This window comes from Streptopelia decaocto (genome assembly GCF_964273445.1).
Source record: "Streptopelia decaocto genome assembly, chromosome: 2".
In the NCBI taxonomy this organism is placed as follows: domain Eukaryota; kingdom Metazoa; phylum Chordata; class Aves; order Columbiformes; family Columbidae; genus Streptopelia; species Streptopelia decaocto.
This window is the reverse complement of record NC_138655.1, coordinates 136,439,767-136,463,638: the sequence shown is the minus strand read 5'-3', so window position 1 is coordinate 136,463,638 and position 23,872 is coordinate 136,439,767. Positions and strand designations below refer to the sequence as shown.

Genomic DNA, 23,872 nt, shown 5'->3' with positions numbered 1-23,872 from the left:
ATAATTTTGTCTGTTATATCTTAATTAAAATGCAGCTTTAAACTTGCTCCAGTTCAAACAAATCCATAGCCTATATTTATACAGAAGGTTAGGCTAGATGATTACAGTGGTCCCTCTGGCCTTATCTATGAACATATTTGCAGTTCAGTTCCGATGAAAGACTTTTCTTAGGGAGCGCTGGTGGGGAGCTGTTAGTCCTGCCTACTAAGGTCTTGTGTTTGTGATTTTTGCTGACCCAGGTTTCACTTTCTTAGTTTGCCAGAATTATAATTGGATACCTATTTACATCAGGATTGTGTAAGGGGAATTGTTTGGGTTGGATATTTTTTCCAAGGTGTTTGGAGGGAGGAGGTTATTTTTCATGGGTTAGTTTTGGGGTTTTTTGGTTGATTTTTTTGGTGAAGTTTTCTTTTTTTTTTCCTAGTCACAAACTAACAACCACTGGCATTAGTTCCTGCTCCCAAAGATCTGTGCTCTCATGGGATGTCTGTCTGTTTGGTGTTTACCTTCACCCATCTTCCTAGCATGGAGGTAGATGGGAAGAGGAGACTGCAGGGTCGCAGAGGAGAAGAGGAAAAGCCAGATCAGAGGGAAGCGTTTGAGAGGCTGCGTCTGAAGAGGGAAGAGAAACTATGACTTGTAGTTAAGGAAAGAGGTTAGAATTGAGGCCAATGGGAAACTAGCTGCACAAAAAAATTAGGGGTGGCTAAACAGGATGGGTTGGCTATAGCAAGCTTGATTAACATTAGGAACTGGAGGAGCTGGGGAGCTACGTGAAAGTTCGTTGATTATTTGGGCTAGTAGAAATAAGGATGACTAATATGTTTGGATATTTGAGATAAGAATCAGTCAAAGAAATGCACTGAAAATATTGATTTCTTTAGAAAACTATTCTATCAGAGTGGACATCCTGGGCAGTTTAGTATGCAGCTGCCTATAACTGTTTTAACTTCTTTAACTCAAATAATAACAGTCTGTACAAAGATTCATGGCTTAACTTGCAGGATCATATGCCTGAAAATTTTGGAGGATATTGGGGTTTTTCCATTTGTTTCCCATTTGCCCTTTTTTTTTTTTTTTAGCAAAAAAGAGCTCTGCATTAAAGTTCATTTTACAAAAGCAATTTAAGTTGTGAAACACTATAGATATTGCTACATTTTGGCCTCCTTAAGAACTTATGACCTCTGGGAGTTGGGTGTCAAAGTTCTAAGTCAAGAAATTTCATTTCTCTCCAAATGAGCTGTTCTTATTCTTTCTTTCCTGTGAACATTTTTACATTTTTGACCTTTTGGTCCTGATTTCAAACAAAGATTTCTTTTCATCCTAAGGAAAACTAACCACAAGAAAAGAAGTATATTCTGCATAGCATTAACACACATCAATTTGAACTTTTGTTTTTTTGGATATAAAAACTTTTCTCAGGAATGGCATGTAAAGACAAGGGAAAAAAAAAAGTTGGTTCTTGTGTTTATTAAATCTCCGGTGTAACTCACTTTCAGTATGTTGACGCATACACCCAACTTTACCCAGAATGAGTCATCTCACTGACTCAGTCCGCTGTCCTTTGCCACTGGCTGGCTGCACAGCTCCTCCCTTACACATTGGATGAGTCTTTGTCTGGCTCGCTGCAGTCCGCTCTCATCGGCACAAGTCTCCCTGCAGCCAGCGGGAGATCCCTTGACGAATCCTGATTTCAGGGAGGGGTATCCTGTGGAGTCTTTCTTCCCCCATCCTTCATGGAATGCAGGACTAGGAGTGAACACAAAAGGTCATTCATCTTCCTTGGCTTGGCAGGATTGAAACCATTCATGACAGATGTTTCTTCAGTTTACCTCTGAAATATTTTGGAGATGGACCACTGTTTAGAGAGGCTATTTCCTTAGGAAGTTGTTTCATGTGCTTAAATAACCTTACTCCTGGAAACTGATCTAGCCTAACTTGGGTACCATTTAAACTTGTTTACACTCTCATCCACACCAAATGTACCAAAAATGCATCTTACTGTCCCCTTCATATATCTGTCAAGCGTTTTCATGCTTCTCCAAGTTTTTGCAGTCATTCATTGCAGAGTGCATTTACAAGACCTCTAATAGTTTTTCTTTGCAGACCTCTTCATTACAAATGCAAACTAATGGTTTAACATTATTTATTTTCTTGGCTGTTACTTACCTCATTATCTTATAGGTGCTTACAAATTTGTTTATCGCAGTATTGTGAGGTGGAATCGAAGATGAACTGACACTCCATCTCCTTTGGTCTCTCCCTCCCCTTTTTTTTTAAGAGGTTATGTGAATACAAGTGCTTTGGAGTATTGTAGGTAGAGAATTCCTAGTTTACTGAGAAGCATTTTTCAGCTCCCCAAAAGACTTGAAAAGTTTAGATATTAACGGAATTAATAGGCATTATTGATGATTCTCAAAATACACTGTTAGGAATAATACTTGGGTATTAAAAAGCATGCCCAGTGACTAAATATTACTGCTTGTTTTCATAAGATACTTTACCAAATATTGCATTGTGCCCGGGGGGCCTGACCAGTCAGTCCCTGGGGGCTGGTGACAGCGTGGAGCGAGGACGTGTGGGCCTGGGTGTCACTGGCTTCCAGGCGACCGGCCCACGGGCAGAAAGTGGATTCTGCCAGCTGCACCGGCTCTAAGTAAACCTCTGGAGAAAATAGAACAGGAAAGTCAAAAACACAGGCTTTGCAGAGGAGTTAAACTTGAACCCTGTCATTTAGAATTGTCGCTGAAGGGCTCTTTAAGGGTACAGACTTTCAAAGTACTCTGTTACAGAAAGCAGTGTCAGTTCAAATAAAAAATAAAAGAAGAATTATATGATAAATCTTTCATCTTTCTAAGTTGTCTCTTCTTACAAACTGTTTGCTGAGTAGCACTAACAGCAGAAGGAGATAATCCACAAAATCTTTATAACTTCCTGAAAACCCTCTTACCAACAAAGAGGACTGGAGAAGAGATAGGTGAGGTGGATACGTGCTTTACAATATCTGGGAAACAAATGTTGTTTTTGTTCTGTTTTGTTTTTACTACTTCTACCTTTTAAATAAAAATGAATAACGTACCTTCCGCCTTTAAAATCGATTTAAATACTCTGTCTCTATTGCTGTGATCTGTTCATCTTAGATTGGTATCAGCTGCAGCTTTTCGGATAAACTGAATCACGTCTCCTCAGTAAAATCCTGGGCAGAGGCAGCCAGGTGTGTGCAATGGGAGGTCAGTGCCCAGCTCGCCAAGGGGTTATTGTCCTGGTACAGTCAATACCAAGCAATTTCCCTCAACATGCTGCATCTCTCTTTCAGCACTCATGCACAGATATCCTCCATATGGAAAGGAGTTTGTAAATGAGGATGGAGTAGTGGTGCTCATGTCCTCCTTGCCCGGTGCAGGACTGGGACATGATGGGTGTGTGCACCGGGTATCGCCTGTGCAGCAGATACTCGAACTGCTCTGTCGCCTTTGTTTGACACACTGCCATGATTAGAACTTAATGGTCCTAAAGTGTGCAAAAATAGGGGCCCTGCCTTTTTTCCTTCTCTTTCTTTTCCTCTGAATTTTTCCCTTTAACTAACTGCCACAGATTTATTCCCAGGTTTTGCAGACCACTTTTCAATATTTTTCTCTTTCCTTGTGTTCAAAATTGTGAAATATAAATGTGGCAACAGAGTAACCCCTTTCCCAGGGAATCATATAATTTGATTTTAAGAAGACTCAGTAAATTTTCTTATTCTGTATAAAATGTGAAGGATCTAAGTGATTTATTAGGTGGTGCGTTTGTTTTGTTTTGTTTTGTGTTTTGTTTTGATTTGATTTTTGTTTTTTATACTTTACCAGGTGACACAATTGATGATCAAAGTAGAGAGTCAAAGGATAAAACTTCATTTCCAGAGACCAGACCAATGTACAACCAACCTCCACAGGTAGGAGACTTATTTCCTTACACACACATGATGAACTTCCATAGCAGCTCATTTAGGAAGCGTGAATGTCCTGCTGGAGAAGGTTTCAGCACATTCACATCTTCCATAAACTGAGTGCCTACTCAGCCTTCCTTGTCATCCATCATAAAAGAAGCATTGCTAGTAATTAGATGGCAGTATTATCAAGGCCACTGATATTGATTTGCAAAAGAAAGAGTAAGAAGGCTGGGCTGTGTGGTATTGCTGAATATCTTATTTTTATACTTGAGACATGCGAACATGAAACTTTAGCTAGAATGTTAATGAATTGCATAGAAACATTAGCATGGTGAGTAGTGATGGAAAATGTCAAACATTTGCATAAGTCATTATTTCCACAGCTACCATTATAAGTAACTTCTCGTAAATGTGTGAGTATAATAGACTTACTTTCTGTTTCAGTACAATGTGGCTGTAAATCTGGACTTCCTTTTCTTCATCTGGTTTATTTAATATTTAATCCATGTATACCAAAGAGGGCTTTTCAGAATATTTCTGCATATGATGTACACATGTTTTCTTCTCCACTCCCTCTGAAAATGTTTTTGCAATGGGTATGAGCCTGTTTTGCGTGGCCATATAGTTTTAGATATTTGCAAGATAACTGTGAGACATTTTCCGTGGACTTTTTGTGCTTTTGTGGTGGTGTTTGGTTTTTTTGCTTAACCTATACCTTCTCATACCTAGCCTTGAAACTAACTGTGTCTGTGCCAGTCTCTCTCTTCTCAGTTCTATTTTAATATTTATTATTGCTAAGTCCCTTGTTATATCAAAGGTGTGTGAGATAATGCTGCATCTTTAAGAGTGGTCAACATATCTGTAGTCTCCTTTTTTAATTTCAAATTAAAAACTCTGTCTGATACAGGAATTTTAAATTCATCATAGGTAATGATTTGGCTTCTGATAACATGAAAGTATGAATTAGTTACAATTAATCACGAAATTTTAGTCTGACTTCTGGATCCATGCACTTCTGAGCTGGGGTGTTTTGCAGCTGAGGTGTTGTGGTTACCTATGGCATGGACAGAGTTTCCCTTAATGTGATGTTCTCTCTAGGTATTGTGAGCTGCCAGTTATTGTAGCATCAGTGGTTTGTTCAGTTCTGTGGAATTCCAATAAAATAGGAACTTGTGTAGATTTTAAGTGTTAATGAGTTAGAGGAAAGCAGCAAATTTTTTTCAAAATAAAATAGCAGATATGACAGTGAAAATAAACCAAAGATTTATTTTAATATTTATATTAAAAGACTTGTATGTCACAAGAATACTTGTATGAACTGGCTTGTGACAACATCAGTTAAATTAAGATAGCACAGGTACAGCACTAGTAGTATCAAAGTTATTAATTCCAGTCTCTGGATTGGCGTGTTTGGACTTCACATTTACTCAAATAAGTTCTCCGTTTCTCAAATTAAATAGAGTAACTGAGGATCATGGGAATTAAATGGATAATTCTGGCCATTAGAAAAGCAGTATTCCTATTTGCAGTTGTGAATATGCTTTGTGGGAGAAATCTACCAATTTAGCAAAATTGGAAAGGCATTGTATTTTGTATTATATATTCCATGTATCACTGAGAAATAGAACATTAATTGAAATAATAAACTTGTTACCCATAAAACAAGAATGCTTCATAAATGCAGTACAGTATGTTAAAAGATACCTGTTAGACTGCAAAGCAGTATCAGATATTTGTCATGCAGAGTTGCATAGAAGAGTGTTTAGTTCTTCAGCTGCATCTTTCAACTGCTGGAAAAATGCTTTTATTTTTGAATATAATAGATTTTACAATTTAGTAGATGTAGACTTTGTGGAACATGGGAAATGCTTTTAGAATTGTGATTTAAAGAAGAATGAAGTAATACTTTGTTCATGGGTCACTTCCTTATTCAAAAGGGAAATGAGACTGAGTTAAGATTTTTTGAAGAAACTATCTTCTGGAGTATTTTTGGTCACTGTCGTCATCTTTGGAATTTCCCATTTTCTTAAGTACTATTGGATTTGTTTGCTGTGCAACTACTGAATTCTCAAGTACCTATTTTTGTATAGTTTTGCATAATCATTTAAACCAATGCACAAATACAAGCTTACACCAAGATCATCTTGCTGCAACTAGCAATGTGTAACAGAACCTCTTGTACCAACTACCATACCTGCAGTCTGTGTTACTTAAAGAGGTTTTGATATTGTGTGCATGTTAGAGGAACTGCAGATATTTAGAAACTTACTGGAGGAAGGGTCTTCTCAAAAGGCCAACCTTAGTCCAAACATTTCATCTTCTGCTGCAGAGAGTGGGAACAGAAACTCCTGCTTTGACCGGACCAATGTGGAGCATCGTCTCCATCTCCACGAGTACGGGCGCAGGTTTGGGAGGGTCACTGCCTGATGCCGAGTCAGTCCTGGGGAGATGCGGATGCTCTGGGCCTCATCAAGCACGTACAATCCTGCTGAAGTTGCTCCAGGCTCATGGACTAAAAGTCATACGCACATTTAAGTGCTTTTCTGGATTGTGGCCAAACTGCTTAGTGCTCTGCAGGGCTGAGAACTTATATTAGTCTCTTTGGACACTGAAATACAAAGCTTCTAATTTTAACTACAACATCATCATAATAGAAAGAGATATTACGGTTTTATTTTTTCATGCTTGTGAGTTTTCCATTATTATAGTGCAATTTCCAGATAATTCAATCTTTATCTGCTTTCACGGGGAACTTAGGTTAGAGAAAATAACAGAATGGAACGGTTAGTTTTGATATATGAAGAGTGCTAGAAACCCTAGTAGTGTGGTGGGGTTGTTTTTGATAATGAGCTATTCCACTGGTAAAGCAAATTAGCACAACCTTGCATTTTTGCCCTACTGTGAGAGCAATTATGTAGCATATCTATTAGGAGACATAAAAAATATTTTTGACAGATGGTATGGCTGTGAATTAGGATTTATGAAGATTATTGTATGTCTGGTGTCCAGGACACCTGGGATTATTAAATTGATGTAAGAAACAACAACAACAAAAAATTACATTTCTGGTAATAGCTGCAGTGTTTTGTATCTCCCTACTGTCACCTTAAGAAGCAGCTCGGGTTTATTTGATATTGCACTTCTTGATAATCTGACGTGTGCTCTTTAGCCAACAGATGTCAGCAGATTTAATGGGTGAAAACTGTACCAGTAAGTGTATTAAAATAAACCACCAAAAATGAGCACCGTCTTTTGATTGTAATTAAGATTTTTCTCTTGCTGTGTGTTCTTTTTTGTTTGTTTTTCTTTATAGTTCTATTTCTCCCTCAGATACTTAATAGCTATTGCCTTCTATCTAAGGAGCTTGTTATATGTTTTCTAGGGCAAGAGAGAATCCCCCAAGGGATTGCTTAATCCATAATTATCTAATTTATATGTTGTTGTTATAGCCATGCTTAATTATCTACCTTGCTGTGATACTTATCTTCATAGGACATAGTTTTCTTTATGAATTGCAATAGTTCTATGATGGTTCTTCTGCCCTTTCTTTTCATAAATTGCTACTAAAAACTGAGAACATAGCTGATAGAAAGCCCAGGTTTCCTAAAGTAAATTTAAAATTATCGGTGGTTTTCTGCATTTAGATAAATTTAAATAAATTAGAAATTAGAAAAAATATTTTTGTATCAGAATAGGCAGATAATATCCTCATTAAGCTGATCCTTTGTAAAGCTGCTATGTAAGGATTCTGGAGAGATGTAAACGAGTTTCCCATTGTCTGGTTAGGGGTCATTAGTCGATTGGAAAGAAAGAAACACTATAAGATATAAAATATGAAGGAAGAGATAACGGAAGTTGTTAGTGCACAATTTAAGAGTGAGGGAAAAAATAAATTTAATTTTCTTTTTACTCCTCTTAGAGAATTTAGCAAGTATTGCTGAAATTGATAGACTTTCAAGATATCCTTTTCAGCAGAATGCCTGATCTAATTCCAGGACATGAATAATTCTGATATTACTTTGTCTTCATTAAAGAAGAAAATAAAATAAACTTATTTCTTCCAGATCTGTTGTTGCCTATTTTTGACTAGAGCTCCACTACCTGGAGTATTTTTACAAGTTACCAGAAAAGGAGATATTACTGATGGTGTCTCTGTCCCGTCACCCTACTCTTAGTTTATGGTTCAGAGGGTCCCATATTAAAAAATCTCGAGAAGGGTGTTCTGGCCTAGATTTACTACATCATTTTAAGTTCCTTATATTTTCTTTATAAAAGGTAGTATATATTTCAAAATTATTGGCCCATGTTTGTGATTAGTTTGCTTCATTTTGACGAAATATAGTGTCTTTAGAAAATGTTTCTGCTTAAATGGGGATTTTTGTTTTAAGCTTTCATAAGGTAGAATTCTAGTCATGGCCTGGGTAGATTAATGGCTTTGTCATATGTCATATTAAGTCTAAGATCTTCTTTTTCAATATAAAGCTCTTAAAGCACATTGGTCCATATTTTCTCTCTTCTTAATTGGGTATGTAGGCAATAATCACTTAATTAAATTATCCACTCTTAGAAGGGACTGGAATAAGACTATCTGCAGCAGGACATCAAGCACGTACTTTTGTCTGAACGTCGGTACCGTCAGAAGAAAGATCTGATGTTTTACTGGGCTATTGTGTATGATCATAAGCTATGGGAAGTGAAGTTTTAATGTTACCTTTAAAGAAGGATGACTAGTTTTTAGTGTTGGTGGCTGCAATGGACATCATCTTTCTTAGCTCCCTCTATCCTTTGCATGTGTAGTAAATAGCTGGCAGTTCTTTGGGGGAATCCACGTGCGGCCACAGATTGAAAGTGCTTATGAAGTAGAGCTGACATAAAAGTAAGGCACAGGATACGGTTGTGATCTTAGTGAGAACAAAGGTAAATAGCCAGTCAGCTAAAAAAATCAACTGTTACATATTACAACTATTACTATGCAACAGCGTATTTACTTTAGAAAGCTTTGTTATATGATAAAGTTCATATTGCTATCTGTTTGATAATTGACCAAAGTATTTCAGGTCTTTTCTTACTAGGTAGATCGCCAGAGTGTATGGACCAGTGGACTTCTGTCTGTCCTCAACATTTAGGCAACTTGTGGGGGAGGGTATATGTACAAATTATATATATATAGATATATATCTATATATATATGTGTGTGTGTGTGTGTGTGTATATGTGTGTGTATGTATATATACGTGCCTATATGTATATATATGTATAAAAGACCTGGGAGTGTCTTGTAAACCTATCACCTCTTAGGGTTTTTCTCAATTCTGAAGTGAATAGTTGAACTTATTATCTGTGTAGCATGATACACAGCTGGGGTTATTTCAGATACTTAGTAATCTCAGTAACATCAAGAATGCAATGTCCGTTGTCTTTTTCTTAAAGAGAAGCATTATATTTTTAGATATAGGGAGCTGGAGTGGGAATTGGGAGATGTGAATTAACGTGGTTGTCACCGACTTCCTCTCTGAACTTAGAAAACGGTTCATTTTCAAAAGTAATGCAGTGCTCTCTTACAAAGCACTTTCCTATAGCACTATGCAAGTGTGAGATACTGTAAAACGCTTTGTTCAACTTTGGCAGAGAATTCATTATGACAAGAACTGAGGAGGCATTGCAGTCTTCTAAGATGGGACTTGAATGTTCTGTCTGGGTAGCAAATACACGTAAACACAACAAATGACTTGGAGCATCCCTTCCTGCTGGTGGAGTCAGCGCTGTGGTCGGTCGGTATCATTGCTGAGGTTTGAGCCACAGAAGACAAAACCGCCTCCTGTAGGGAAGGAGTAACACACAAGCATGGGATGGTTTAGTGCCTATAAATGGCAATGGATGTACCACATGTAAAAAGTTCATAAAATAGTAAAAGTGGCCTGACTGGCAGCATCTTCAATTTGAGAGCCAGGCTTTGGTAAAGGAACGCATACTCCCAATACTGGCCAAGGCGCGTGTATCCAGAAACACAATTTGCCAACCTCCGTATTGAGTTTGAGCAGAGACTCGCTATATGTTTGACTTAATTGCTTATGCAGTTGCATTGGATGGTTGTTAGTAGCAGGAGATGCTCAAATTGAGTGCCCAGATGTTCCCATCACATTTTTTAACCTTTCTCTAATTTTGGGTTCTTCTGACTAGCTTAATCCCCAGATAAAACTACTGATTATCCTGTATCTTGCCCGAACACATGTGGTTGGACTAAAAGCCAGTAATGCTGCTTCACTTTGCTGCTGTCAACAAATTGATTGGTCAGTCATCCTGCCTCTGGGAGCAACCCTTCTGGGCTTTCCAAATGTTAAAATTGATCTAAAATGCAATGTAGATCATACATCACTTGATGAGACTGTGTGCCAATATAGCCTGATGTTACAGTGATATTTACAGCATGATGCATTAGCGTGAAATGGTGGCTGAAAGACTGTAATATAGGACAGTTTATTATTAATAATAACTAAACACCAAGTAAGGAAAATAGCAATGTCTTTAGGTTAGTTTCACTGCCACTTTCTAGGGGGAAAAAACCCACAAAAACACACCACAAACAGCAGTGGGCAGTCTGTTTTAATGGAAACATGACATGAAAACTGCCTTGTTTCAGTCCAAAATGCTAATATTGATAAGACAGGAATATATTTTTCTGTACTTCCCATCAGTGTGGTGTGATCCTTTCACCACAATGTGCTACTGCTGTAATTTCTGCCTTGAAAAAATCCCCAGAACTTCACCACTCCTCAGTTGTATCAGACTTGGGAAAGACTGTGCGCTGGGTAGCACGTTGTCAAATTTTGTTCTAAAGCACCTTTTAAAAATATGAAATAAAGTGGAAATAATTTGTTTACAAATTTCTTTGCTTCCACAATATTGCAAGTGTTAAGAATATTTTTCTAGTGTTGTTATGTAATTAGGGGTCCTGCTTGGTAAAAACAAATCTGTTTTAAAAGCCAAAAGGTACCCTTCTTCCTTTTCATTATGATCCAATTATCTTTCTTCTGTAGAGGACCAGGGGGCTTTGGAGGCCACCTTAATTGAAAGTGATCACCATATTTGTTTCCTTTTATTTACTTAATTAGTTATTTGGCCTTTTATTGCTTTAAGAGTCATCGTGCTTTTATTGCTCATCTCAGAAGCCTGACCAGTAGTTGCTGAGGACAACTCAATCTTGTTACTGTAGGTAGATCGAAGCTTTACAAAGTCCGGCTCCTGGTAACCTGTTTGCTGAAGGTGATGTTGACAAATGCTCCAGCTACACACTGTGTGTGGGGGAACTCGAAGTCAAATTTCCATCCTTCCTTTGTGTTACTGACTGGAATCTCTCTGGAGAGAGCAGGCAGAAAGCTGTGTTAGGAGATGCTTGCCTAATTCACTTCCTCACATTAGAATGTTTTAAATTTGTAAATAGGACATATTGCCAGTCTTGCCACATGCTTGGATTTTAAGCAGCAGGATAAAACCCTCTGAAGAAACACTTGATACAGCAATTTTTATTCACACATCTGCCAGAGAATCTCTTTATGTTCTGTAAGACCGAGGAGAGAGACTGTTAGGAAGATCTGGGGGGTTTAGTTACCAAACAAAAGTTGTGCGAGCACCACTGAGGCTGTTGTTCGCAGGAATCACTGGAGGAAGATCCACCTGGGTTCAGACAAGTAGTTCTTTTCTGTTCACTCTAGTTAAACAGCTTTTTTATGAAAACCAAATCCAGGATCATTTCCTTTTCCCTTCCTCTTATTGTAGATGGAAATTGTTATCCCTTGGTCTTTTTCCTTTCATTGATATTAACGTTCTAGGGAGACATTTCACAGATGTTGCTGAATACCTGAAATTATTCAAGGAGGTGTTTCCTTTCCTTCTCAAAACAATAAACTACTGATTTATGCAGCTTTTCTCAGTTGTTCCAATTTACTGAAAAATACACTTGTTTTTTTTTTAAACGGTGTTTGCTAAAGGTTTTCTTACTAGTCGTTTATGGTTAATTGTCTAAGTTCTTAAGTAAACAGCTTCCTCTCCCATTCAAGTCCTTGGATTTTCATACACTTAGCAGAATAATGAGAGAATTAAGTATTATTCCTCCTTTTTAGAGGTTCTGCTCCTCGAACAGCTACCAACTCAGAGATACTTTCACCTTTTTCCTGCCATAGCAGGTTACCATGTTGGAGCTTCTGCAACAGCGGGGGTTGGGAACAAGAAATAGAGACATGGAGGCAGACGCCCGGTTTGTCTGAGCTTCTTTTACTCAGAACGTCAGCTTCCCAAAAAGTCATCAGGATATTTTTTGCTTGCAGCAGTAGAAAGGAACTCAAATCTTGTTGTCACCAACTACATGGACCAAATATAGCTGCTAAATTAAAACTGATTATTTAAATGCTATTTATTTCAATGTGCAAGTAAAGTTTTATAGAAAATTATTTTTTTAGTATATTCTCTGGCTATATTGAAAAGTTAAAATACAGTCTTTCCTCCTGATTCCAGCTCTGTTAAAAGAGTATTTTCTAGGGGGGTGTGTAACATTTGCATCCTAGTTAGTTAAAAATTATTGCCCCACATACAAAGAACTCCTTCATGGTTCAAAGTTGCTTCAATAGATAACTGAATTTTAATAGTTAATGTCTGAGTTTTGTATTACATCAGGAACGAAGGTAGCAGCAAAATAAATGTGAGTACTTTGTGCTTTGGGATGACACTGGAGTTACAGAGCAAATCCATTATCAGCATTTTTCAGACTTCTCTGTTCATTTTGCAATATATTGACTTGTCCTTCACTTCTCATTTGTGGCTATGAATGCACTGCTGGGTGTCTAGAGCTGCCAGTATTTTCAATTACAGTCCTTCTGCCTTGCAGTTTACTTACTATAATAATTTTCATGAACTTTTTAATCTTTCAACAAACGTGCTACAGAAAAAAAAGTAAATCTGGCCTAGTTAGTAATATTTCTTGGCAGTGGCAGAAGCACAACGTGCTGCATGTTGTTCATGCTGCTTGTTCTAATGTATGAGATCTTTGCTCTGAATAGCTTGCGTAGTACTTTGAAGGAACAGAGGAACTAGATAAATTGTTCTTTAATGAACTTGCATCTCTCTCTTTCTTCTTAGATAATTCTTGTCATGATATTCATATTGCAGAGGGGAACGTCCGGAATTCACCTGTGAGGACAGTGCCCAAAGCACAGGGGCCTCCAGTGAGGCCCAGGGAAGCGGCAGGAACAGGAACCTGCTACTGAGGGGGCATAAAAGCTGATACAGCTCTGCAGTTATCACGTTCAGAAATGCCAAAATTGGTTGGGATAGAAGGAAAGAGTATAATTATTTTAGTTATGGTGGGAAATTAAGACTTAGCATTTTTAATAAAGATTTAGAATCCTTTTCTGCTTTCTCTTAGTTCTGCAGTCTTCCTTCATGTTGCATCTTCTCCCTCTTTGTTCACAATTTTATAGTTTCTCATGATAGAGGCCCACATTTAAGATGTAACAGTTCTCTGTCTTTAAACAATTATCGAATGAAATAAATAACAGGAATTCGGTATAAAGGAATAAAAGTAGGAACTAGGAACAGAAATATCATTATACAATTTTGGTTATGTTAAGTTCAATATATTTGCTAAATTTATCACCAACCCTCCCTCCAAATACTTCCTGTGCCGAATTGTTATTATAGGGGATTGAGTAAAAACAGAACCTTAAGCTTGTTCTGGTTTGAGTTTGCAAAATTATTAATGAAGAATTTTTATTTTTTTTTTCTTCTAGGATGTGCAAAAGAGATAGTTGATTTAGACACTAGATTTGGAGTCTTTTGTGGTACTTCAGAATACTTTTCAGAGTAGAATTGCATTTTGCAAGTGTTTCATAGATGAAACTCACAGGCATCTCTAGCATTTACTAGGGCAATTAAGCTAAAACACTTTAAGAGTGGAACATTCAGAGTATCTGGAGTACAAATGGCAACCTCACAGTTCTTCCCCTCTGCAGGGGACCAGTTTTAGCTGTTTGAGAGAGCAAGGAGCTTGTACTAATTACAGAAAGTCCACTCTGCATTTAAACTATCAAATTGTTCCTACGTTAGAGGAAAAGCTAGTTCTGAATTTTTTAATTGCTTTAATGCCAGTAAGAATGTACAAATGTACATCGTTATTGATAATAAAAGTGCAGTTTAGTAAAGATTCCGCTACTGTTCTTTGCAGGCCAGGATACACTGTGGGCAGCTTTGCTATAATAAAAAACTGTAGAATATCACAGGTACTTTTCACAGTTTCTTTAGAATTTTTTTTTAATTTAAGATTTCAGCAACATTAAACTGACCTTGATTCCATTCTAGTCTAAGGAATGGCTGGAAAGCAGGCTTTAAAGTGGAAAATGAAAAATATCTACAATGTATGTCACAAATCTGTAAAAATATACTTAAATGGATGGTTTAAAATCTGGTTCTGTTTTACTCTGAACAGCAATAGTGATAAATGGAGAAAAAGCATGCTGCCTACTGATCACACAAAATTTGTACAGGTAGCAGCAGCTCTTTAAGAAAGAGTTATCACTGCTGTGTAACAGAATGAGAGTCATAAGAGCCTGGGAAATGAGAGCCCAAAGCAAATGGAAAAGCTGATTTCCAGTGACAGCCATTGTTGCTTCTAAAAGCCTCTCGAGGACTTGATCTTAGCCTGGAGCTTTCAGTGTGGAAGTCTGTCCTGCTGCAACCACCGACAACACCAGTATCAGGCTGGTATTGCGATTCCATTCACTGCATTTCTGTTACACAGAATTAAATCCAACAGAAGCCATTTGGATACGGCAGCGAGCTACTGCAAGGTCTCCAGCACTACTTCTTCCATCTGCTTGTGTTCTCCCAAGTAGGAATAACTTTTTTCTTGGGTCCCTGGAGGGGATCCTGACTAAACTCTTCAATAAGCCTTGAAAGAACAGCAGCTCTCCTGATTCACATGAGGTTTTCTGAACCATCTCAGGCCATCTGTATTGTGCGTGTCTGGGTGGGTTTCTTCCTGTCTTACAGTTCTGTAAGGAAATAAGTCACATACTTATTGGTGTGGACCTATTTTGTTGATTATGTTGTGGGTTGTGTTTTTGTGACATTTAAAAACTGTAATGTAATGTATGCTTTTCCTCTCTCCAGCAAGGTTTTGCTGATCCTTTTCTCCTAGCTTAAATTTTTGAATACAAAGTGCTAAACATTCAGAGCGCCTCATGAATGATTTTTCTTTCCCCTGTGTTCCTCTTTGCTGTTACTGTTCTTATTTGAAAAGTGAATCGTTGTCATCAATGGAGATGCTCACTCTGGAATTCCTACATATTTTCTAAAAAGGTCCTGTGAATACCCTAAAAAGCATCAGCTACAATTGGAGGAACAATCCACTAAGACAATTTCCATTTCCAGATACATCAGACGTAACTGCTAAATGAATTCTGAGATACATTATGATACACTGTTTACTGTAATACCACTGAATTGCTTGAAATAAAGATAATATTCCTCTATCACCAGTAGTGTTGTAGGTCTCTGTCATAATTATGATATTCCAGGATATTTACTGAATATTCTGGAAGACTGACTGTATTGTTTGTTTCTCAAGGCTGTCTTTTTAAGGAAAATGGGTCTGCTTCTGGGATTATTTTTTTTTAGAGAAAGTACGAATTTCTTTAAATGGATCACTTTTTTGTTAGAAAACCTTGTTCAATAGTTTGTATTATAATAATACTAGCACCGATCTTTGATTCTCCTTCAGGGCGCTGTAAATCCAGCTTCTCCGTACATTGTAAACTATGCATTTTCTTCTTCCTTATGAGACTCTTGGCAGACTTTATGGTTAGCACACAGAGATGCAGCAAATGAGATGTTTTTGAAGGCAGCTGAGAAACATTTTTTTTTTTAAAGAGCAAAAAAGAATAATTTACTTTAGAGGATAATTTTGTACTTTCTTAGTTTTGAAATAACATATAACACCCTTACTGTCAGAGCACAATTAGTATCTGGTGACCAGCTACCATATATGTTTACATATTATTTCTTTTATCCCTATTCATTTGGGTTGCAAACCAAGAATGGAGAAAACACCTTGCTTGTTTGAATTAAATTTGATTACCATACCTTCCGTAATTTTAACTGATTTTTTGACTCCCTGGTGTTTGGTGAAATGCAAATTGCTTGATGATCTTGTAAGTGCATTCAATTAATATTTCTCATAGCTGGATTGTGTGTCATAGCATTTGGCAGTGCTTTGTTTAGCTAGTGTCCAAAGAATATGCTCTGAATAGATTGTATTCTGGATAAATAAGTTCGGCATTTAAGTAGAAACCAGTGTGACTAATGTGAGATATCAAATTCTCTAGGACTTGCAGTTCTATATATGCTTGAAGAATGCATGCCTGAAAACATAAGCCATTTCATAACCTTGACTTTGATTGCATCACAGAGCTTTGTGCTGGGCTTTGCATTGTAACCAGCTTGGGCGGTCTCAGCACTGGTGGCGATTGATGTTCTCTACTGGAGTGTCCAGTTCTTCATTATGTTACCACCATTGCTATAAAACTCTGCTGGTCAGGTTGCCTTCATCAAGGTCATTTCACTGATGTGGATTCTCCAACATATGAGTGAAACATGTCCTAGCCCATTTAAAGAATGTCTTTATGATTTGGGAACACAAAAGTGTATGTAGCGTCATAAGATCTTGCATATGAGGCTGATACCTAAATATCACTGCAAGAGTGCTCAGAAACAATTCTGCATAACCAAGGGCAGTGCTTGCCTGTAATGACTACATTAGGCAGAACTGAGAAATCACTTCTTGCAACATGAATCTTTCAGGTCAGGAACTTTTTCTTTGTGCTTGGATACCTAATAGATAATATAATACAATATATGCCATAACACATATGACACACTGTGTACTAGATAAAGGGATGGGCTCCACAATATTCAAAGAGTTAAACTGCAAATGTGACAGTGTTTTCCAAGTTAACTTGGCCAGTGTTTTTCTAGAATGTTTGGGTTTTGCATACTGCATTAAAGAATTGTCCTCCCCAGGTTTTGTATTTTTCCCATTGCATATTTTGTTCGGATGTCAGTCCAGTAATAGTAAAGTACAATGTGACTTGTTATAAATGAAAAAGTCAATGTGAACACTTCAAGATAGTGAAAAATGGGCATTTGCATGGGAGAGACAGTAGTGGTTTATGTGTGAAATGGAAATAGGAAATCTTGAGTCCTTTTCTCATTCATGCTGTAAACTGATCTTGTCATACTGGACTCAAGACCTTCTCTTGAGGGGTTGGGTAAACTGGGACCCAAAGACCTTTCGATCTGAGCTCAGATTATGGCATTTATTATACTGACCTGACACTTCTCTTTGTTCCTGACTTTTCTGTACTATATTGCTCCCAGCCATTTCAGGCTTTATTTACGATACTGTTTTGACTATTAAGAACCTCACTGACAGTATGCAGAGACTGAGCATGGTAAAATGATGCTTAACAGTAAAATTATTCTGATGTAATTCATCTTTCGTTACTGCAGTCTTGCTTTGAAACATGGAGTGGGACTGGAAATTAAGAAAAGCTGTTTCTTGCTCTAACATTGTCAATATATGGTATCTATTGTGTGCAGAAAGGGTTTTAATTTCAGAGATTGCCCATTTGGCACCTTTCTAACAAATGCAAGGTTTCTGGAGGAAAAAAGAAGGTTCAAGATGCTTTGTGCTCTCTCCAGTTTTTCTTTCCTCTTTGAATTTAGTTTTTTCCATGTGATAGTCTAATTTACATTATAAATTGAGTTGATCCAGCTTGTGGGACAATTCAGATATAAACAGGTATTCATAAAAGTATAATTTGCCAGGTAAAATAAACATTAAATTCTAGGGTTTTCTGATTATCATCTGAGCTATGGGAACAGGACAGCAAGTGAGGAGTAGGGAGAGTAGGAGTAAGGACAGCAATGTCCAGGGAGTAGGGGGAGGCAAAAGGGTCTTTGAAGATCTTGTTTAACATTGCCTAGATGGAACCTTTCCCTCTTTTTCATTTGGGGCTTTCTGGCTCATCTCTCCTCTCCAGAGTATGGGACTGATGTAATACAAGCAAATACCAGTACCTCAATAAATGCTCCACAGGTTATTTCTTTGAAGAGGGAACGTAACAAATTTGTGTAGAGTATAAATTAAGGGAAGTTTTGATGTTTACAGCAGTTACAAATTTACGTACTTATTTGAAGTATTATAGTGTTCGGGTTTTTTCCAGATAAATATCATTAACCTAAATAAATGTTCTCTGTGTTTGGCAGTGTTTTTAGCAAAAGAGTATGTGAGCAGCAGCAGATGTTTATGAATTTTGTTGTGATGCATACCTTGAGCCTATTTGGCCATGGCAAGAAGGAAGACTTCCCTCTAAGTGTTACCAGTTAGCAGCTGTAGAAGCTGAGATCCCTTTTTAAGTGAGAGCTGCCGATCTTTGACTTGAAGATAACTGTGCTGATCAGAGCAGAGTTGTTAGCTACTCATAAGGGTAGAGAACTGAGAAAAGGAAAGCTGGGGAAAATAAGGAGCAAGAAGAAGCATCTGTAAACTGTAGCTGTAGGAATTATGTAGTACAGATGTATCAATATCACAAGAGCTTAGAGAACATTGTTAAAGCAGCAGAAACCCAGCAACATACTTTATCTCCAAAAGGCTCTGAAGTAGCCTAGAAGAACAGACAAAGATGGGATTACTCTTTCTTTTTTGATACCTTTAAAATAAAATGTTTCATAGCAATTAGCCAGAAGGTGATCTGAAAGAGAAGGGAAAGAATCAAATAGGATTTGCGCTGGGAAGTGAATCCCAGCAGCTCAGTAGGAAAGTCCTTCCCTCCCTTGCCTCTTTGGAGATCAGCTTTTGTATTGGATTATGACTGATAAGGTTAGTAGTTATATCTAGCAGCTATTCCTTTCAATAAAACTTGTTAACCTAAGAGAAATTTTACATTATTATCCTGTGACATAATAGTAACAGATCTTGGGAAGTTCATCTTAAGCTTCAGATTTCTGGTCATCGTGAGTATAAACAAAAGCTTCAAATGAGGGTCCATGTCAGAGTGTGCAGCAGCACTAACCCCTTCTGTCCCGGCCACTTATGGAGGAGCGAGCTTCCTCCATCACCTAACACAAGCACTGACTCTGAGCCGACCTAGATTGGCAAGATTATCTGTTCCACTGTCAACAGTTTATATGGAAGGTTTAATGCTTGCTTATCAGGAAATGATGGGTTGTGTAAGGAATGACTAGTGCTCAGGTTGTGTTCAAGTCAAATGCAGTCCTTCCTTTGAGAAGGATGTAGTGCCTTTTACCTGGCTTGGTAACTGTGTTTTTCTATAAAGCTTTCTATAAAACTTGGCCACGCGTATATTGCCATATATAATAGACCTCACCAGCCAGTGATTCAATTCCATTTCAAATTGGAAAGCAATATGAGTAATACTTTGAAATAACTGGGAAAGGACTGGTTTTTAATCACCGAAGTCATGCTTTTGGACAACTTCTGAAAAGGCACCAGGGGAACAAAAAATGGAGCTTCATCAGTTTATGAAAGTTGTGTGAAGTAATTTCCCATGAACAAGAATGGACATAATGGCAAAAAGTCCCATCAGCATTATGGGTTTCATAAATGTAGAGTAACATTACGTGGAGAAATTCCATTAATCATTCAAAACAATCTATTGTTGCTTTAGCCTTAATTCAAGTCAACCTGACCCAAAGAATTATATCAACATGTACTAAGAATTGCTGGTTTAGATCTGAAGCAAACTCTGAAAACAATTTTGTTTATTATTTTAATATTTGCTTTCCCTTATTAGTGGGTCACGATGTTTATGAGTACAAAGCTTTAGCTGCCTGAGTTGTAGTGTCTAAATTTCCGTTGTTCTTTTCTCTTCAGATAAATACAGGGCACCGATCGCCATTGACTGTATCAAGTGCAGAGGTGGGAAATGAAAGGAGCCAAAATTTGGAAAGCAGCCCTTTCATGTCAGATCTTCTGAGTGACGTCCCCTTTGCCCTAGCACCACATGTGTTAGCAGTACAGGGCACCCGTAATGACGTTCCTGACCGATTGCTCACCTATGACATCAATGATAATTTATCAAGATTTTGGTATGACTTTACACTTGAAAATTCAGTGCTTTGTGATCCATAATGTTTTATTTATTTTTTCTGTCTGTGTCAAGGAACAAGTCTTAAGGCGAAGATGAAGACTCATTTTAATCTACTTAATATTTTGGGGCCCTGCCATTGGTGTATCAGATGCATTGCATCAAAGGATTATTATTCACAACTGTGTTATATTTTGTAGCTTTAAGTGAACTCTGACTTACTCCGTTAAATATTCTGTTTATCTCCAAAGAAATCAAGCAAAGCTGTTCCAGCCTGAGTAGGAGACGAGCTGTTGGTATCTACTTCCAGTAGGTAGGCTGCAGACACAAACATTTCATAACTTCAAGATGAAGTCTACGCACGTCTGCACTGTTTTTCCACTCAGATACTAAACACATAAATCCTATAACACGTGTTTCCTTAAGATCACCTCTGATTTTCTGCAGATAGAAGCCAGTATTAACGCTAAAGCAACAGTGCTTTTGCACTACTGGTCAGACAGCTTTTCAGTTAAACCAAGTTTTAAAACTCAGACTTAATGATGAAGACTTAATAGAGTTGGTTAAACTTACCCATTTCAAAGTGAAGCTCAGCCGCTCTACTCCCTTTCCAGTAGATGGTATTTTTGTCCATCTCATTCATTTTGTGCCTGGAGAAGTCCCGCCTGTTGGCTGCTGTTTGTTCTCATTACCACATGTGTTCCTGATTTATACACAGATCAGCTTTTCCATTTTAACCTCTTTGCCCCCTGAAGAAGGAAATCTCAGGACACGTACTTTTAATGGTCACACCCTTCTTTTTTTAATTTGTGTGCCAGAGATACAGATGGCAATGTTTAACAACAGGAAAACATTACATTGTTTCTTATGCAGCTAAATTAAATGGCTAAGTAGCTAAACATGCATTCTCACAGAGTGCTGTGTCCTGCGCTCGCAAGGTTTGAGTGTGTTTCTCCCGAGTAAAACCAGAGCTGCTGCTGCATGCGCAACAGCTCTCTGATGTAACATCATGATTTGTGATGAATAGTGACCTGTGTCACACAAAAGACTACACTTGTTTTCTGTCTCGGGGTGGAATATTTATATTGTGCCAAATCTTAGTGTATATTTTCATATGTTTTCTATGCTCTGTGATAGCTAAAAATACATGTATTTTCAGATGTGCACCCTCTTACAGTATTTGAGGTAAATACTGTAAATGGTGGAGAAATAGTTTTGTGAATACATCTTACGTTGTTAAATATTCATATTTTAGATATTTTTAAATGTATGTATTTAGTATTTTTGACAGCTATGTTCATATATGTTTTGAAGTTACTGTTTCAGAGAAAGTATCTGTGCTGCAGTCCAATAAAAAAAATGCTGAATAACAGTGAGTTGTTTTTTTATATGTGAGAGTTATTGCTTGTCTTTACCTATATTGTTTACTATAGCTGTGAACACTAAGAGTTCATAGGAGCTTGAACTGGGGAATTCAATCTGGAAATCTTTTCACTGTCATTTAAAAATCAAGGTCCTTCTAATCAAATATATCAGACTTTCATCTGATGTGTTCTGTGTGCCATGCTTGTGACTCGTGGTGGTTTAGGTGGCATCCGTGACACTGCTCTGAGGACAGTGTGTCTGGGAAGGACTATGAGCTCTTAGAAGGAAGAGTTAATGCTACTAAGTTGTTTAGAATTGTGTGCTGAGTCTTCTAGTTAACACATACCTGAAGAACTACATTTAATTTTCATGACTGTTTTCTATTTAATTGTTAGAAAGTTAATCATTCTGCAAACAGCATGTTTCCATTCGAGTTGTCCATTTTGAATCTGAAATGTTTCTGCAGCTCAGCAGGTCTAGAAGCAGAACTGCAAAACACTGTTGAAGGCCAAACAAACTCACAGTACTTGTTCTTTCTTTGCTAGCTGACTTGGCATGAGATTTTTTTGTATTCATTTTTTTGCTTAGAGTTACATAATCTATCTAAAATAATTACATCTTGTCAGAATTTCACTCTGTTACACTCACGGGGATCCTTTCAAAAGAAAAGAAGAGGCAGAGGAGAGTAGGGAGGAGGTTGTATTCAACCATGATGAGAAATGTGGCCGTCATCCTTAACCGTGTTCCGTAAAGGGTAAAATTTACACCTAGCAAGAGTGTTAGTAATGAGCAAGGTACTGGGAATGTGTCTTCTGACTGCCCTCCCTTCAGCCAGGGCTGGGGCTCCAGCTTGTCCCTTGCTTGACATCATACATAAAATGTGGATTGAAGCCTAATGGTATCCAGACAGCGAAGGTGAATATCTTCCCCCTGGGATAAGAAAAAAATAAACTGTTATAAATTAGTAAGATTTATAGATTTTACCGTTTGCCTACTAATAACATGAAGATGGCACAAAATCTTCAGAAAAGGAAAGATTTCAAAGAGTCTCAGTTCATATAAAATGTGAATTGCTTGTGTCAGGTATGTTTAACATCATATGCTACGTAATTATTGCATAGAATATATGTAAATATATTTGTATCTGCCACTGTCAACAAATACTGTATGTTTCTATATCTAGTCATTCAAACATGTGACCCCGATAAAGGAGGTTGGTTAATTTGTAAAAAAATTTAATACTATTAGAATATAATCGATATTGGTATCAAAATGGTAAACTTCCCTGGGTGGCCTTTCTGTATATAAAAATGAGAACCTGAACAGAACTGTTTGCTTTGTGTTATGCATATGTATGTAAATAGTCTAGACAGAACTGAAAGATATTTCATAGCTGATGTCATTAATGTCAGAATTACAACAGGTTGTCAACTCCAGAACTAATACTGAAAGGCTCAGGTGTGATCCTGTGCCAATGACATGCTGTAAATGGGAGCTTTGTCACTGCCTTTCGTGGACATATTACTATGCCTGCACTCCTTTAATAAATACTTTATTTGGATTAACTTTGGTTCATGGGAGATTTTGAGTTTTGTTTACAGTTCTCTACATTTTCCTTGTGAGAGTTGTACTCAGCGTTGTGTGATAGCATATGGAACTTTCTAATAAATCAAACATAACAAGACACTTCTTATTTCCTCTGGAAAAGTGGTAAATACAGGCTCTGAAAAAGTCTAATTTTAAACGTAGAGAAAGGGGAGCGAAGCCCACATGGTCAGAGGTAAATCAAAGAATAATTGCTTCCAGAGCAGCCCAGCAGAAGGCTGACCGGGAGCTGGTCCCTACAGACAGCTCCCCGGTGCCAGATTCAGAAGTGGAACCAGGCATTGCCGTGTCCGGCAGGTCACTCAGGGAGGTGGTTACAGATCCAGCCTCTGATGTTTTCCGTAAAGTATAATCCAAACCCTGATACTTCAGCTGGCAAATACGCACTTGTGTGGTCACATCTGAGAGGTTTCGACCCTACAGCAAATAAAAGAAAAAGGCAAAGAGCATATTCGCCGTGATCATTACAGTATCTCAAAATAACACAGGGTTTATTACATTTTTAGCTGGGGAACCTGTTATGTTCACAAAAGCATGAAAGCGGCCTCCTTGGCAGGATGAGTGGGTTGCTCTGAACAACAGCAGAAAACTTGCACTAGAGAAACTGCTCTCCTCTGCTCCTCACCACCACCCTTGTGTTGTGACATGATAATTCATCTTACTTTGGGTTTTCTCTCCTCAATCTGGTGAGTATGGAGAGGAATCAGAAATGCAACTCACAGAAGTAAGTCCTTCCCATCTTAGGTAACTGCAACTCTTCTACTGATGACAGGGCATTCCAGATTAACCAGATTTCCTTGAGAAGCCGGACAGT

The 23,872-nt window shown here is 37.7% G+C and overlaps 1 protein-coding gene across 5 annotated transcripts in view; it reads left to right on the top strand.

Annotated features, from left to right (window-relative positions):
• The window catches only part of UMAD1 (UBAP1-MVB12-associated (UMA) domain containing 1), an 81,798-nt gene extending 58,819 nt beyond the window's left edge, over positions 1 to 22,979 (top strand). For 4 of the 5 annotated variants that reach the window (XM_082047042.1, XM_082047039.1, XM_082047040.1 and 1 more), the window contains exons 3-4: positions 3,849 to 3,934; positions 19,875 to 22,978. In XM_082047042.1, the coding sequence (XP_081903168.1) occupies positions 3,849 to 3,934; positions 19,875 to 20,132 (344 nt within the window). In that variant the 3' untranslated portion in view covers positions 20,133 to 22,978. Of the gene's footprint in view, positions 1 to 3,848; positions 3,935 to 19,874 lie in introns of all 5 variants that reach the window. The other variant, XM_082047043.1, reaches the window with a different exon arrangement.
• The last annotated feature ends 893 nt before the right edge of the window (positions 22,980 to 23,872 follow it).